The following is an 18,446-nucleotide window of genomic DNA, read 5'->3' as shown; positions in this document are numbered from 1 at the left end:
CTTTTCTTTCAGATTTTCCTTCAGACATTCAGCTCCTTTTACCTCCCTCACATCTCCTTGCCCAGACTCTTCACCTCTCCTCTTGCCTTCCCTTCTTCCCTGCAGTTAAGCCAAGCTTGCTTTTTCTTGGAAAAGTCAGAAGGCATTAATCAAACGCTCTATTGTGCAACTCTTTCCATCACTGAGCTGCATCTGGTCCCTGAGGTCTCTTAATTCTTCATTAAGGAAGTGCTCCATGTGGAAGGAGGCGAGAGAGGGCTTGGACAGCACTTCACAGGCTCTGCCGTGCTTGGTTCTGCATGGCTGGGAATGCATCCCTGCAGCCCTGCAAACAGATGTGCAAAGGAGCCCAGCACCCAGGGGTTTGTCAAAAGGAAGAGACACAAGCAGGGCCCCTCCTGGGTCACCTCACGGGCAGGGTGGTGGAGAGGAGCCACCCCGAGGTGCAGGTACAGAGCACCAAACCCAGAGCACAGAGGGCTCTGAGCGCTGCTCCGGGGCTGAAACCACGCAGGACCAACGCAGCTCCTGTGCAGCTGCTGCAGGAAGTGGGCTGCCCTGTGAACGGCTCAGATGCTGATGGACTGGGCACAGAGCTCCATCCCAAAAAGCTTTGTCAGAAAAATGCACCTTTCAAAGGGAAGGTGAGTATTGAAGGGAGCACATGGGGTCACGGCCACCAACCTGTGCCAAGAGCACGCCGTGAGCACCTTGGCAGGAACTCCTAATGGAGGACTTGGGCAGCACTTCTTGACCAGCTCATGCCACAGCATCTGGATGAGGGTGCAGGTACTGCCACAGGGCCCCCAGCTGCTCTCAGGGGGTTGTCTTGTACCCTCAAATGATTTCCTTTCCCAGCCATGCTGCATAACTCAGCCCCTCTTTGGTGGTGGCAGTGACTCCAGGGCACATCCACCTCCTCCTGCTGCATCTCCCCTCCTCTCTGCCAAGGCCACCTCAGGGGGTGCCTGGGACTGTGTCCACCCATCCACCTCCTGCTGTTGTGACCATGTTGCCAAATCCCTAAAAAACAACCCCTACCACCCCAGAGGGGCCTGAAATGCTGCCCTTGCCTTGCTCTGAACTGAAGTGATCAAAACTTCCTACTCCCAAGGTTTTTGGTTTTTTTTTTGCTGTGAGGACAGGGAAGAAGAGGGATGAGGATGGATGGAGGGGGAAAACCTCTGCAAAGCACAGAGACCCGAGCAAGCTCCTGATCACAGGCTGGGACCTTCACCAAGGACGCACAGGATGCAACATGAACAATGGGCTGGCTTAGGGTAATTCATACTTCCACCTTCAGCACCCAGCTGCCTTCCAGATATTGGTCAGGAGATGCTCTGCCAAAACTCATTTTTTTGTCCAACAGGTGTGAACTTTTGTCCTTCATCCTGTGTGAATGTCAGAGTTTGGCAGATCTGATCATACTCCTCTACCATAAACTCTCCAGGTCTTACTCTCAGGGAATGAAGTTTGTCAGAGGGAGCTGACAAAGAGATGAAGGTGGCAAATTATGCTCCTTCCAGGATCTTTCCTCTGTGCTTCAACCTTCAGGGGAAGCCAGAGCACTCCCTGGAGTGCTGCAGCACAGACCCCACCCCCAGAAAAGGACAGAGGCATTGGGTGCCATCCTTTCTCCTGCTTCAAGGCACAAACACGAGAGCTGGGAGTTCTTGTGCAAAGCTTTTCCTTCCTTTCAACACAAAAGAGACAAAAGCCAAGAGGATGGACAAGCTGGGGTAAAAACAATGCCAACCTTCCTATCTGGCTTTTTATCATTGCTCTGTGCTCCTCAGCTCAGTGGTTCCCAGCTGCTTCCAGCCCTTTCCCAGGGGCTGCACCTTCTCCAGGAAGCCCCCAGCCCTCCCCACACGCTCAGCTGCAGGTTGGTTTGAAGGGTGCCCACCTGTGAGTGAGGGCTGAGAACCACTGAACCTTCAGACACTCATAAAACATGGACCAGAGCTGCTTTTCTGCACATTCAGGTCTCAGGGAAAAGCCATGTCCTTCTCAAGTGCTGATATTCAGGGAAGGGGAGTCACTCCTTTTTGTGCTGGTGAGTGGATGGTATCAGTCTCCTCTCACTGCTGCGTGATCTTTACCATCCTCCAACGCAAATTCCAACGTTTTCCTGAGCTGGTTGCAGTCCCAACTCCAGTCTGGAGCTGTCAGCCCTCCTGTTTCCATAGTTTCAAACACTTTTTAAAGCAAAGGATCCCCAAGCCAACCTCTTGAACGCATCTCCCGCCCTCCAGATGCCTCTCAGACACCTCTCATCAGCTCTTTCATCCCGTCCTTGCAAAGCCCCAGCAAATCTCTATAAACATGTGCCATCACCCCTTTCCTCACAAGTTCCATGCCTCCACCCACGAGGTTTCACTCTCCCATTACCAAATCCTGCTTTACATTAAAGCCTTTGCCGCCTTCTCCTCCAAACTCATTAATTTCCATTTAAAGGCTCATTCCTGCACATTTCCATGACTGAACCCCTCCAGTTTCCTTCTGCCATTTTCCTCCTGCCACAGGAGGATGGGGCAGCCCTGATCTCTCTGTCCAGGCTGCTGGAATTCCTCAATCCAGCATTTCCCAGCTGCCTTCAGCCTCTTCCAGACCCCACACAACCTTATTTTGTGAAAGGCCAAATAACACCAGTAGGGCCTGAAGCAGCCTGAATTATACAAAGGGTAATTTAGAGCACAAAGCTCAGCCTCTGAAATATCACCTTTTATCAGCTTAAAACCCCTCTGTGAACAGGAAATCATGAAAGCAAAGTGCCACCTACTTCAGGGCTTAGGGATGGGAGACAAAGTAAATTACCAAGCACAGGAGCCCTCAAAAATTAAAATAAACCCCACTAAGCTCATTTTAAAAAATATTTCTTTAGCCAGTACAGCAACATATGCAGCTGGGAAGTGTAGCCCAGCAGTTCATTAGCAAGTTTTTTATTCAGGTTGCTCATCACCAGTCCAGTCCATGTGCTCATGGTTCCCATTAGGATAAACACACCCAGGTTTGTGCAGAGCACCAAGGCAAACACATCTGCTGAACCTGCACAACCCTGACGTTCCTCAGAGCTGTTCTTTCTCTTTTTTTTTTTTAAAAAAAAGCAACTTAAAAGCGTTTCTCCTTGCTATGCTTTCAGAATAAAGCTTGGTAGACAAAAAGAAAGAAAAAGAAAGAAAAAGAAAGAAAGCAAGAAAAAAAACCACCAAAAAAACCCCACAACAACAAAAAAACCCCAAAAAAACCACCAAAACAAACAAACAAAAAAAACCCCCAAAAAAAAAAAAAACCTCAAACAAACAAAAACAACTAAACAAAGAAACAAATAAAAAACACCCTTAAAAAACCCAGGCAGAAAATAATTACCTGTCCTATATTGCAACACAGAGCAGTGGCTGAAAAGCTTGAGAGCACAGAAGATAAGTGGAAAATGAGAAGAAACACATGGAAAAAGAATGAAATGCCATAAAAAGCCCAACCAGGAAAAGTCTCAAAGAACAGGGAGCAAAAGGCAAAGAAATAAGTAATGGTTTTTATTTTAGCAGGCCCATCAGTTCAAAATAAAGGGATTTTCTCATCTGCCTACTATGGGATTGTATTAAAAAAAAAAAAAAAGTCAGAATTCCCAGGGGCAGATGTGGAAAGTTGGGGTTTGAGAAGATACCAAAGAATGAGGGTGACAAGAAGCCAAAGAAGCAATTCACACCCTGGTTTTGAGAAGACACTGAGCAGACTCCTTATTTGAGCTCCCTCTCTTTGCATCAGTAGGAATTTTTTGATCCATAGGAATGGTTTGTTGGGCTTCTTTTTTTCAGTCCAGCTCCCACTGCACCCAGGGAATCTGGTCAGACTGACACAAACACCATCACTGGCAGGCACCATCACTCATTTCAGAACCAACCAACTGCAGAAAAAAATAGCTTCAGATTCTCCTACCTGTATCTTTCCTTTTGAAAAGAGTGCCATTTATAACTCTGCTGCAGCTTGAAAAGAAGACACAATTAATTATTAACCACCCCTCCGTGGCTGCCTGGAAAGGGACCTGAACAAACTGAGCTGCTGCTCCCTGCTGATGCCAGGGGCTGGGAAAGCTCTCCTGGAGTTGGAGAGGACATGGGAACCACAGGGATTGTCCTCTGTGCACCTCCTGGGCAAGCTCTGTCACCACATCGGTCACTAGGGAGGAAAAAATGAGCATTTTTGCCTAGAAAACACCTTTAGCTGCTGGAGGCTGAGCCATGGGACTTTCAGTCAACAGGACAAGAGTGTAAAAGTCAAATATAATCCTCTGTCCACAGCGCTTCTCACTGGCCTCCAGAGCAGGATCCCTTCACAGAGAGAGCTCTCTGCATTTATAGAATTTTCTCATCATGTTGAACCCTGTTCAGACTGCTCTCCTCTGAGCTCCCCAGCTTTCCTCTGCATCTTCCCACCCTGCTTTCATTTTTTTGGATGCCAGCCAAGCTCACCCAGCGAAAGGAAGATGCATTACCTGCATGGCCAGCTGGGGTGGCACCAGGTGTAAACCCTTACCTGTGCCCCTCACCTGGCGGGGTCAGACCTCCCCGACCATCTCTGCAACCCACAGAGCACCAAAACCTCCCCTGGCCAAACAGAACTGCAGTTTCTGGAGATGCTCAGCCAAGTGTGGGCCAGGCTGGCCTCACCAGTGGCGGGAAGGAAGGAGTAACAAGAGCTACCTGAAGTCACCAAATTTGGGGTGAGCACCCCGGCTCCTCCCACCCCTATCACATTCCTGCAGGCCCAGGGGTGACCCTGGGAACAGGGAACAGCACCTGGGATTGAAGTGCCACTTGAAAATCCGGCTTGAAAACAGCCAAGCAAGCAGAAGAACCCCAGAATCACCTACTTGAACTGTCCTGAGAGAGGACTTGGTGATCTCACAGGGCCTTTCCAACCTTAACAATCCTATCATTCTACAGGGAAAAATGCATCTCGTCAATGTAGAGCTACTCTAGCAAAAGAATTCTCAGGTGGGACTCACATCTCATTATGCACCAGATGCAACATTAACCTATTTATAAGGTGCATTTTGAATAAAGTTCTCTTGGAGACTAAACAGAGAATCCCAGAATGGTTTGGGTGGGAAGGGACTTCAAAGCCATCCAGTGCTATAGACAGGGACACCTTCCACTATCCCAGGTTACCTCAAGCTCTGTCCAGCCTGGCCTTGGACACTTCCAGGGATCCAGGGACAGCCACAGCTGCCCTGGGCACCCTGTGCCAGGGCCTGCCCACCCTGCCAGGGAAGGATTTCTTCCCAGTATCCCATCCATCCCTGATCCCTGGCAGTGGGAGCCACTTCCCTCTCCTGGCACTCCAAGCCCTCGGCATTAGTCTGTCCCCATCTTTCCTGCAGCTCCTCAGGCGCTGGGACAGACCTGCCCAGGTGGCCTGATGGCCCAGGAGGTGCCCCTGCCCCTCACCAGGACAACAAAGGGAGGGCTTGACATCCCTGCACACGTCTGGACTTCCACTGTTGCCCTGGTCAAACCTCTGGAACACACCAGCCTTTGGAGCTGCAGCTCCCTTCAAACCCTGGACGCACAAGGAGCACCCTTGGCTCCAAGCACCGCACTCCAGATTCCACAGCTTCCCAAGCACAACGTCTCAGCTGTTAGCCGAGCTCAGAGCACTGCAATAAAACACCCACACGGTGACAAGAATGAGACTTTAATCAGTTTTAAGTGGAGTTTTAACACTAAGAGATAAAGGGTTGTTAAACACAATAACAAACGGACATCTGATTTGTATGAGGCATTATCCTGTACATGTCATACTTGGTTTTTGTGTATTCTCAGTTACACACAGAGCCACTGTTGCACAGCACAATAGTATTTGAAGAGGCTGAATCAGAGTAAGGCTGCTTAACAGACTGATTTTTTTTTTTTCTTTTAGTATCTATATATATATATGCTATATGAAAACAGACTGGAAATTTGAACTGGCAGAGAAAGGCAGCTCTGCCAAAACGCTGCAGTTGGAGCCCCTTTTAGTGCACAGTCCCACCCCATCCATCTGCATGCACGACACTTTCCAACAGTATTGAGAAGGTAAACGAGGCACTTCGTGGCAACCACAGGCATCGTTAACATATTGCACACATTTGCTAGGACTAAACATGGAACTTGCACACCAGCATCCTCTTTTTGGATTATTTGAAGGGTTTGTTTTTTTTGTTTTAAATCTGGAAAGCTGATTTTGATGCTGCATGTAAACTCCAGTTTACAATGTGTGCCCCGGGGAGGAATCTGGAGGCTGATTTGCACAGCTGCCCTGGAGGAGCTGTGGCAAAGATTTTGACTGGGGCTGCCCAAGCCCAGGGGATGCTTCAGGGCCTTACAGTTAAGCTCTTACCAAAGTGATGCCTTCAAGTAGTTTCAGACATGTAAGCTCTTGCACATCCCAACAGGCTGAAGCGTACAGTCCGGAAACTCAAGGAAAGATTACCTACAGAATGCAGCTCAAGCTAATTATGAATACTGTCATAAATAAAGTTTTAATAAGGACTCAAAAACCTTTCAGTCATAGCAATTCTTGTCAACTTCTATGGGGGTGGTAACTGAAATAAAGTATAGGAGAGTATGTATAATATATATTTATATATATAATATATATATATAATGCCATTTTTCCATTTCCAATGACTACACCATAAAATGTAAGCAAGGCTTCTCAAAGACGTCGAAACGTTAAAAAAAAAAAAAAGAAAAAAAAATTAAAAAACAAAAATCGAAACCCTCATTCCAACCTTCACATTCCAAAGGAAAAATAACAGTGCAAAAGCCCATCCTTGCGTCCTGATTCCCGATGCGGCGTCACCGACTGGAACTGCACCATCCAATCCTGATTATCCAAAGTGGGACACGCAGCAGTGCCAAGATCCCAGTACTGTCCAAGCAGGGACAGTTTGGTTTATTAAGCCAACACAACTTTCAACTGTTATAAACCAGACAGGGTGAAACACGATTGGAAGGGTAAGAGTTAAAATTCCTGTTCCCAAGGGAAAACCACCTCCTGCTCGTCACAATGAGCACTGAACCTTGATCCATTAAAGTCTAATTAAACCTGTAAGTCAGAAGGTATTACCAGCTTTGTTAGGAGTTAGAATCATGAATCTGAGGAGCAGAATTGACCAACAGAAACCAGATAAGAAAAATGTTTTTAAAAGCCCTTTACACCTTGGTTTAGCAATTGTAATTAGTGGAAGTCCTGCCTTGTGTGGTTCAAATCCCAACCATTAATGCTGCTGTACAGGGCTCTGACAGATCCCATTCATAATTCTGGCTGAGAACACAGCTCATGAACTTCCATGTCAGCACCAAGAAGTTAATTAAGGGGGGGATGTGTGTACTGCATCCTAAAAAAAGCATCAATTTGGGGTCAGCTGTTCATGGCTCACTTAGAGGGGCCCGTTTTGGCAGAGACTTCACATCTGGATGGGCCAGCAGCTGGACTCCTGAGTCACCTCAGGCTGGGCATGACATTCGTCCACCAGAAGCCACCTTTGAGCCCTACCCTGTGGCCCTAGGAACAAATAATCCAACACTGCCACTTGGTCTAGAAAAACCATTTGTTGGGTGGTTTGAGGGGTTGTTTTTTATAGTAATGTATTTGGGACAAGTTCTGCTTTTTAATCTTCATTTACAGCGTTGAGAATTTACTGCAACACTGGTTTCCTGTCTCTGGTGTGTAATGTCCGTTTTTTAAACATTGCAGGTAATGAGTATTCAAGTAAAACTCCCTAACAGTTAATGACTTTGTTTTTTTAAAAAAAAAAGTGTGCAAAACTGCAAAACTCATTGTAATAGAATGTGTAAGGTCAAAGGGGTGGAACGGCTGACAGAGGTTTGATTGAATAAATGCATCAGAAGTCTTCCAAACAAACACTAGCCTGGAGAATCTCCAATGATATTTCCTGTGCACCATTACAAAATCTTTTTATATTCATGAGAGGGGAAAAAAAAAGCTTGCAAGGCAGCACATGAAGTATTCACAGCAGGAATATGATTGAAAAACTACTAATATAAATGTAGGATGTTGACTGATGTTTTTGCACTAAGAGCATCTGACTTTTAGCACTGGCCTTGATTACACAGGAGATGGAGCAGCCATTACAATTCAGAAAAAAATCCCAATAAATCATTGTCAATTTTTATAACCATTTGTTTCAAGCTCTTACTTTAGTTGATAGCCTCCACATTTGTATGGTTAAGTCATTGTTGCTGTGTTTCCTTTTGTTTTTTTGTTTTGTTTCTTGTGACCCCAATTCCTTGTCTCCCTTCATTGCGCGGGTCTCGTGGGTGTCGTGAAGGTTCATTCCTGTACCCCTAGACAGAATCACTCCCTCTAGCTGCCTTTTCTAGCACCATTACACTTAAAAAAAATGAAAAATGCACAAACAACAAGCAGTGACGGCGGCGACTCCTCACCCATTGTCCCGGATGAATTAGGGCAGCATGCTGAGGAAAGGTGCATGGAACAGCCGGATATGGTACACAGGCCACGCTCCTTTCCGAGCATCACCTTCCAGCCCCATCCAAAAAACATGCATTAGAATGTAGGAAAAACCTTCTAGAAACATCTCTTAGCCAACTGCAGACTTTTCTGTTGCCACACAAGTGCAAAAAAAGGGGCAGGATGTGAACCTGTAAATTTTTTTTTTTTTTTTTCAGTTTTTGAAACTTCGTTTGGTGACAGAACACAAAAGGAAAAATTCCTACGCATACACATTAGGTCTGTCTCCACTTTTATAAAACTGGAATAAAATGGGAAAGTGCCATGTTTATAGTTCCTAATTGAAGTTTTAATGTCCTTTGACACAAAAAGGTATATACATATAAGAGCTACGTAACCTTTCTTTTTCCCCCCCGACTGGACAAGTGTCAAACCCTGTAGATTTATAGGGCAAAACGAGATTGGTCAGGAAAGAATTGTTCCTATAATTGGTAATCTGACACCATGTCCTTTTGCCATTTAGAAAGGTCCTTTTTTTTTCAGTTTATTCAAGTTTGTCTCTCTTCATGGTTGGTTTTTTTTGTATGGTTTTTTTTTATCTCTGATAAAAAAAATATTCAGACTTTTGTAATCTGCGTATGCTGATCTTCATCAAAAGGTTCATTCTCTGGATCAGAGTCAGTGGTGTCAGAGTATCTATAATGATCAGGTTCATTGTCACTAACATCTGGTGTTACAGAAGTTGAACTGCTAGCCTCTGGGTTTGATGGCTCTTCTACTGTTTTTGTGAAAAATAGCTTCACCTGGGGAAGGAAAAAAGAACATTTAAAAAGGGAATCCGGACTTCAACTGAGCACAGGCAACAAAGCAAATTTTAACAGCAGAGGTCCTTTGCTACCCTGAATCCCACCCGTGCTCCTCTCCCCAGAGAAAGGTTTGCAGCCTCTCAGCACCACCCCTGGCCAAGCTACAGGAATTGTGTCTGGCTGAGTGCTCGGATGCTCCTGAGCTGCAGCAGCAGGACATCCCAGCACACCAGGCCATGCTACCACCCTACTGCCTTCCACAACTCCCAGAGCAGCAGGACATTACAGCAAGAGTGCACAGGGATGAATAAAACACCCTCCAATGGGTGACTCGGGTGTGGGAAGTCTGAGCCAAACAAAACTCCAAGCAGCTGTGACCATTACCTTCAAATGAGCACTGGCTGATCTTTTACAGTGAAGTTAGAAAATGCTGGAATTCTTACAAATGCCTTTTGCATGTTTAAAACACTGCTGGCAATGGCTCATATTCCCCAAAGCTGAACTGCCAGGGTAAGGTATTCCCAGAATCACAAGACAGCTGGGGTTGAAGAGACCTCTGGAGATGGTCCAGTGCAACCCCCTGCCCAGGCACAGGAGCACTTCCAGGTGGGCTTGGAATGTCTCCAGAGAGGGAGACTCCACATCCTCCCCAGGCAGCCCTTCCAGGGCTCTGCCACCCCCATGGAAAGAGGTTCCTCCTCGTGTTGAGGTGGAACTTGTGTTTTATTTTATGGCCTTTGCTTCTCATTCTGTCACTGACACCACTGAACAGAGCCTGGCACCCTCCTCTGCCACCCCCTGGAGATGTCTGTGTGCACTGATGGACCACCCTCCCCTTCTCCAGACTGACCAGGCCCAGCTCTTGCAGCCTCTCCTCATCAGGGAGATGCTCCAGACCCCAAACCCTCCTTGTGGCCCCCTCTGCTTTCCACAGAACAGGCACTGCTGCAGATCAGCTCACGAGTTCAGTGTGCCAGCCTGGGACTCAGGCAATGCAGCTGGAGCAGGGAAGATGCCACCTGGGCACCCTCACCTCTGACGGCTTTGATAAACACCTGGAACAACCTGAAGACTTCAGCCCCAGCCTCTCAACATCCATCAGCTCCCCAAAAAGCAGATAAAAGTACAAAGCTCCAAGCCTTGCTAGGTGATGGCAATACCAACACATGAACTCAGCTTCTATACAGCACTTTCACATGGTCCCTCCAAAGGCAAGACAAACAAACCATGCAGCTTTTCAGCTTTGTTCACACATAAAATATACTGACCTTGAAGTTTGGAGAGAAATATCTGTTGGCTTTGTCTTTATTTGCTTTGTCTAGATCGTTTTTTGTTAATGTAAGGATTAAATATTCCTTATCATTATCTGAGCGCTCTGTACTGAAAATACCATCGAGTTCCTGATCAGCAACTAGACTTCCATTTTCTACTTTGTCTGAATTTTCATCCAGTCCTATGAAGAATGTATTTACCCAAAAGTGAAACATTTTGTCCTGGGGGAGGAAGAACACAGAAAACAAGCTTGCTTTAGTATTCACTAATGGCACGTTAATTAGACTGCTATCAACATCTGGTCAAAACCAGATCTGCAATATCAGGCAAAACTTGGTTGGACAACAGTATGTCATTTGTTACATTGCATGCAAAGACATTTTCACCACATCTCCTGGACAACACACAAAAATCTGCATTCATTAAGCTCAATTTTAACCAATTAAGCTTTTAGAAGTCATTCATGGAGAGCTCTGCTTAAAACTATCATACCTGCAATAAAAGCAGATGATAATAAATTCAATAAATTAAAACTTGCAATCACAAGGCATAAATAGATTTTTTTTGCTCACACCTTGCCAAGCAATCCCTAAACCCAACAGACAACCTGTGTGAACCAGCTGAGGTGAGCAACACTGAATCTCCCCTGTAACAGAAAGCTTTTCTTACTTCTATACAGAAACAGCCACAACTGAGCAAAACCACAAGCCCACTCCCACAGTGAAGGATTCACGGGTGCTTTGCTGAGATGCTTGCACCCACTCAGAGCTTTGCTGAGCAGCACGAAGGCAGGCAGAGCCAGGGCCTGCTGTCCTGCCACACAGCAGGAAGTTTTTAGGAGAAGCCAAGGCACTGGCAGCTGAAGGATGTTCAGCTTAAGCAGAACCTGACAGATGAGCATCAGCAGTTTGATTCTCCACTCTGCCACAGCTCCAGCTGTGCCAAGAGGCAGCACATCCCTGTGCCAGAGATCCTGTGGGCTCTGGAGAAGCAGCTCTGTGCCAGCCCAGAGCTGTGTTTCCAAGGCCAGCTCAGTCCTGACTGCACACCAAACCCCTCTCCATCTGACACTGAGCTACATCCACTTGCTCTTTACACATGAAATCTTCTGTTTTGACTCTGATGTGGCTTTTCAGGCCCAAGATCCAAGATGCACATGGCCAATTCTTCCCACAATGGTCAGTATTCCTGCATTGCTGCTCAAGCTGCAAGGAAAGTAACCCACTCCAGAACCTAACATTCCTTGGGATTACACAGGACCAGAACACAAACTCACTCCTTTGGCGCTAAGTTACATATTTTGATTTACCAAGGAGATCTAATTCCAATTTCTTACTGGAAAATCTATGTCCTGCCCTATCTTCCTCTTCATCTCTGCTGGTAAGGAAGCTGGGGGGAAGTCAGAGATGGAACAGAAGTGGTTCCAGCATGTGTGACACGAGCAGGCCTCCTGCTGAAGGCAGTTTGACACCAGCAAAATACCACAGCGTTCTCCTGAGCCAATGAAAGATGGCAGGGAAGAGCTGGACTACTTCTTCACTCACACTCATCCTCCTCACAAATTTATTCAAACAAGATACTGCGAATTCACAAGTGTCCCTCTCTGCCAAAGGTCAGCAGACTGATTTTCAGTATTTTAGGTAAAGCCTACAAAACCACTTCCAGCTTGTCTCCAATTTTGTAAGCACCTGAGAGACACCAAGACAGAAGTTAAAAATCCAGCCAGGAACACTTCTGGCAGTTGAGTTCCCCACTTCACCAGGTGCCTCTCTCAGCACTTCAGAAAATCAAGTTCATCTAGCAAATGAGTGGTTTGAGGAGTCTAACAGACGATTCCCACTGCCACTGAGTCCCTTCAAGCCATCTCACCCCTGAAGAAGCCTTGTTGGAGGCCATGCATGGAAGGCAGCAGCTGGCAGGTTCCTGCCAGGCCCTGCTCATACATTTCACACCCTCCCCTTTCCACAAGAACCACCTTAGAAATGCCCTGCCTGGGGGTGGGAGTTGAGGATGAATATCCTGGGTTCAACTGCTGATGTCTCTCCCAGAGGAAGAGGCAGCAGACAAAATCCCTGTTTGCCAACCCCATGTACCCTGATCCAGGCTGCTCCTCACCCACACAGTGAGTCCCTCAGAAGGGACTCCAAGGAGGTGACATGTTCATTCCTGCTCAAACCAAAGGACCTGCTCAGGTGAAAACAGACACAAGCAGCAGCCTTCCTGCTGAAAAGCCCTCTGGTGCTGGTCCCCAGGGCCACCCGTGTCACCTCCAGGAGGGGAGGACACGCTGCAGGGGAGGGATGGATGGAGAATGGCTCCTGGCACCAGCAGGAAGGCAGTGCCAGAGGAAAAGAGGCCACTGGATGGAATCAATGCCAGCAGAAGCACAAGGCACAGTTTTGTCATGCCTCACCTTCAGCTCCCTGAGTGGAGAACCAGGAGGGTTCAGCTGGCACTTTTTGGGCTGGGAGGACTCAGCTTCACTGACAGGGGCTGACAGACAACAAACCTCTCACTAGACAGCTTTTCATCTGTGCTCCTTGGGATAAATTTGCAGAGGTCTTCAGGGACTCAAACTAAACAATACAACTCAGCTGAGCTGGTCATTTCTCCTTTTATCTCCCTCCAGCTTTTTAAAGCATCAAGTTATTTTCTTTTCCTTCCCACTACACAACTTCATCAGCCTAATAAACTGAGTTCATGGGTCTTGGAACATGGCATGGCCACTTAAACTGAGGGAAGACTTGGTCATATTTTTTCAAATTAGCTCTTAAGGCTGATGACTGTGTCCCTGTTTTCACTGAAGAGCAAATCCATTATTCAAAGTGAAGATTCAGCTAAAGTGTCAGGATCCAAGATATTTCATGAGAGACAAGGAAGAAAGATGATGTAATATGGGCCAAAGATAGGAATTTTAAAAATCAAGGCATGAACTGAACTCAGGCTTTATATAGCAAATCAAAATACCAGACCAAGTGCTCACATAACACAAGTTAATGAATAGATTTCTGAAAAAAAAAAAAGTATTAGAGACTGTTTTTCAATGTGTTTTGCTTCACTTCCAGTTACATCACAGACATCTGTCTTAAAAAAAAAATAAACCACAGATGTACTTCTTCCCATAACCAAATCTGTGCCATAAATCTCCAGTGCAGATTCAGATGAGCAGAGCCTGATTTAATCCCACAATTCTGACAAACAGTGCTTGTCCCTACCTCGTGCAGTTTCTCAGACTGACAGAAAAACATTCTCCACTCTAGAGCTGGTCTCTAGCTGCAGACTGAGATCCAAACCCAAGATTTAAGCCATCAATCAGGAGTTCCCATGTCCTCCTGAGAGCTCAACTTTTGCAGAGAGATCCACAGGCACTCGGAGGCACTGAGCAGCACTCGCTGAGGGTTTGGAGATGCTCTCCAAGAATGGAGATCGTGGTTCAGCCTGTTCCCTAGGCCTGCCTGATGGAACTTCCTGTACCATTTTCAGATCAACACTGACTCTTCTGACATTTTCAGAGTTCATTCCTCAGCGTTTGCTTAACAGCAACTGCCCAAAGTCTTGTTGAACTCTGCAGCAGAACTTATCTCTAGACTTGAGAGATGAAATGCAACTGCTCAAACAATGCTGTCAGCCCTCCTACGCTGGAGTCTGGGGATAAAACACCACTGACTCTCACAAATTAAACCCACATCAACATTTCCCTCTCATCTGTACTGGGAGGACTCCCAAAAAAAAGGTCTCCTTCACCCCCAGGCTCTGGAGGCAGGCAGATGAGGAGATTTCTGTATTATTTTTAAACAGACTCCCATTGAACCGAGTGATCTAAGGATACTCTGAAATACTTTCAGATTATCATGTCAACATCAATAACCGGAAGAAAAAGGCTTTGCAGAGATCCATGGAAGCAAAACTAGAGTGACTACAGCAGCAATCTGAGATGGAAGAACAGTCAAGCTACAACAAAAAGCCATGCTCAAAAAAAATTCCCCTAAATTACTAACTCCTACCCATCAGAAATTCATACACAGTCACGGCACTTGAGCCTCAAGCCATTTTGTTCTCATGTGGGCATGCATTTCATTCTTGAAAGGAAGTAGCTACAGCTCACTGAAGAAATAGTCTGAGAATAAAGTAAACAACTTGATTAGACTAGAAAAGACCAAGAGCTGGGGACTTCCTAACTGATGCCAGGTGGCAGAAACTATGGAAGGGATGAAACTTTTCCAAGGCTGTCAGCCCTGTACCAACACCCCAGTGGCACCAATGATCCTGTGGCTGAAGTGAGCTCCCAAAAGCCACTGAATTAGCTTAAATTAACTTTTGTCATTAAAAGAAAGGACATATGGCTGCTTTAAATCTCACACTGACTCTGAAACGTTAGGTGTTTGAAGTCATTTGGTCATTCAGGTTTGGTCTGGTTTATGGATAGTAATTTTATCCAAAATGAGCCTGAGCAAAATTGAGGAGGGCCATCCCTACAGAGAGCTCTGCAGATAATGCTGTTCTTCAAAGGACTGGGAAATTTGGAAGCAAGGACAGATGAGGGAATCTGGGGCACTTCAGCTAAGATCAGAGTTATCAAACACCAAACCAGAGCCAAGGGCAAAGAAGTTGTCTTCATCTCCAGAGATGAGACACAGCCATTCTCCAGCCTGAGGCTCAGAATGGATCAGGAATTACACTTTTAATTGATCTTATTAGGTTTTTTGTTATGCTAAAGTTAAAATGCAGACTGGTCAATATGTGATGTCTTTAAGACTTGTTTAGCTACCTATAATCTGCAAACAGAAAACCTGGGAAGAACAAGAACCAGTGACAGGCAACAGACTTATAATTCCACTTTTCATAAACCTGATTAATAAATCAGAATTTCTGAAAGATAAGATGCTGTTATTCCTAATTTTGCAGCTCCTCATGAATTAGGGGATCATTGCATAAAGGGATCTTTAAAACACAAGTGACCCCAGTGGAGGGCCTTTGCTTTTGGGGTTTCAGGTAAAAGCTGTGCAGAGAAGTTGATGCAGAAAAGGAACAGGCACAGATGTGAAACACCAGGACAGAGAAATGTGTTCACTTTGAGCCAAGGCAGGTTCTTCTGGCACCACTATTCCCCTTTGCTCTGTTGTCACCTTATTCACTTCAGCCTGTCCAAGGACCAAGTGGAAGGATCACCTCCTGCATTTGCAGCAGAGCTAAGAGAAGAGATCTTACCAGAACTGTGGAACAGCTCACACCTATCTTCCTCTGTCCTCCATTCATACTGAAAGCTGAAGCAGTAAGACACTTGATTCAACAGATATTTCAGAGAGATTATCAAAGTGGTTTTTTTACTGGGTGATGAAGGGGCAGTTTCCATCTCAGAAAAGTTGGCAGATGTGAAAAGAACCACCTTCACCATTTCTTTGGCTCTACCAGGCCAAAAACACTGAGAAACTGAGCACCTCTGTACTGTCTGTAATCCACAGAACCCAAATAGTTCAGGTATTTGATAAGAATAGACAAAAAGGCCAAAAAAATATCATCCAGCTACTCAGAAACTACAATGATTCTTGAGAAATGAAACCACAATCTGACACTGTGAAATGAAACTCCAGCTCAGTAATCCTCCTGCTGTGGCTCTGCACTTCTACACACTCCTGAAGACCCAATTCATCCTGCAGAAACTGTGTGCTCATGAGAGGCTCTCATTCTGCTGTCTCTGGATCTCAGTGCTCTCTCCAGGGGTAAAACAAATACAGGAGTTTATTCCTGGGGCTGCAGAGCCAAGATCCTGCAGCTGACCTGCACACTGGTGTTTCAGGGATGAGCAGGGCAGCACAGCACTTCCCATCAGGTCTGTCTGCAATCCCTGTGTCACTGGAGATGGCAAAGTAACAGCAAACTCACAGTCCAGACAGGAGAGAGCAGAAAAGCAGAAAGGACCTTGTCTCAGATGCTGGGGTTTTGCATCATCTCCTCCCTGCATCCCTCATGTTCAGCCCACAGTACTCATCTGGGTGCTCCTTTAAAAGACTCTTCTCTAAACCGGCTGCTGCATGTCAATAATCTCAGCTTGGAAGTAGAATTTCTACTTTTCAATTGCTTTTACAGTCTCTGTACTGCATGTAACTACATGAAAACATCCAGTCAAACAGGCAGAGAAGGAAAACAGGGCCACCAAGGAACTGTCCAGAAACCTTTGCAGACACCAGCACATGAATTAAACTCGTTCACACAAGCAAGTCCACACAACAGCGTGCATGTGTTCACACACAGCTGGCAGGTTGTGCACAGCTCTAAGTGGTGCTACCTCACCATTTCTCAGTCTCCTGAGCCACTTTGGCATTTCTTTTATGAAATCACTCACTGAATGCTCTTACATTTTCTAACCTCCATTCAACAGGGAGTAACTACTGATGAGGAGTTTTAAGTAGTAAATACCAAGGCAGCCTTTAATCAGCACAGTCTCATCCTCACCTTTCACTCTGGTAGATCCAAAGTGGCTCCACAAGCACCAAAACCAAAGAAACTCAAGGTTTCAGCTTTAAGAACTGCCTGACTTTGGTTTCAAACTAAATCCTAGATTAATTTTTTTTTTCCACAACTGAGACCCTAATAAAATCCTCAGCTCTGAGGGAATTCTCTAAACCTCTCCTGTCAAGGCACTGCAGCTGGGAGCAGAGAGGTGGTGGAAGAGATTGCAGAGATACTTTTACAAAGTGCGTGGGAACTCAATTATCTCAGAAATTCAGCTAAATTTGACAGATGGGTACAAATCAGCCAACAGCACAGACAGGATCTTCTGTGCCTGCTCAAACCTCAGGAAAATTTAGTGGAGAAAACAGCTGGAGTTAACTTGCTCAGTATGCAAGTCTATTTTTAGAAGCTGAATGTTTCTTCCTCAATTAGATTATTCACTACTACCCAAGCAACTGCAATACAGACCCAGGATCATTTTTATCCAACCTTTGTACTTAATCTCACCAACTCCCAAACATCCAGCTTTCATTTTGTGGTCGATTGGCTCCTTGGGAAAACCAGACATCAAAGAATTAAATGCCGTGATTACACATCCCTGAAAAATAACCAACATCCCAACCCCCAGCACCAGGGGCTGGCCCGACGATGTTTTCCAGAAAAAGCAAGGAAACCAACCTTTTTCAACATCTTGTTCTGTTTGTGGAAAAATTCCACTTTGATATCACCGCATACCGGCAAAGGCTGAGGGAATTCAAAGTACATGTACTTGTCTTCACGTCGTGAGGGTCCTGAAGGGGAGGTGAATATCTTTACCTTTAGCTGGTACACCACAAACTGAGGATCTGTGTGACAAAACAGAGTGTCACTTGGTGAGAAAAGCCTCCAAAGTGTCAAAAAGCACAACGCTGGTAGCAGAAACAAAACTGTGAGCTGTGATATTTTCCAAGTTAACTAAATTTCTATTGAGGGTTTAACACCACAGGGGATCAAACTTTGCCAGATGCTACTGGAAACAACCTTAGAGATTTCTGTCCTTCATGGCAACACTGTCAGGCCACCAGGGAATTATTTCTTTTTAATATAAAGACTGTAAAATGTGACCACTACTTGACTATTCCTTGCATTTTCGCCCTTCTCTGTAATATACAGACTGAAGCGAGAAGTTTTATTCTGTCTCACCTCTTCTTCCAGTTGTAGAGTGGCTGCTTATGTCAGCACAAACTAACTCTACTCTTCCAAACAAGTAAAGACAAGGAAAAAACTGAACTTTAATACTGAAAACCAACCAGCACCACCAGAGCCTAAGATGGCCCTGTAAATCACCAGCACCAGAGAAGTACCAGCCGTGGCATAACTTACCCAATTAAATCTGCAGGGGTAACACTGAAATGAAAATGGGGTTTTGGTCCAGTTTAGGAAGAGTGACTTTGG

The 18,446-nt window shown here is 45.6% G+C and overlaps 1 protein-coding gene across 2 annotated transcripts in view; it reads right to left on the bottom strand.

Moving 5' to 3' along the window:
- Positions 1-5,681: 5,681 nt before the first annotated feature.
- The window catches only part of PTEN (phosphatase and tensin homolog), a 49,082-nt gene continuing 36,317 nt past the window's right edge, over positions 5,682-18,446 (bottom strand). For both annotated transcript variants that reach the window (XM_063406156.1, XM_063406157.1), the window contains exons 7-9: positions 17,691-17,857; positions 10,556-10,780; positions 5,682-9,284 (exon numbers count right to left, since the gene is read on the bottom strand). In XM_063406156.1, the coding sequence (XP_063262226.1) occupies positions 9,099-9,284; positions 10,556-10,780; positions 17,691-17,857 (578 nt within the window). In that variant the 3' untranslated portion in view covers positions 5,682-9,098. The remainder of the gene's footprint in view (positions 9,285-10,555; positions 10,781-17,690; positions 17,858-18,446) is intronic.

Source organism: Prinia subflava, chromosome 9, assembly GCF_021018805.1.
Source record: "Prinia subflava isolate CZ2003 ecotype Zambia chromosome 9, Cam_Psub_1.2, whole genome shotgun sequence".
Lineage (NCBI taxonomy): Eukaryota > Metazoa > Chordata > Aves > Passeriformes > Cisticolidae > Prinia > Prinia subflava.
This window is presented reverse-complemented; position numbering and strand designations above follow the sequence as displayed.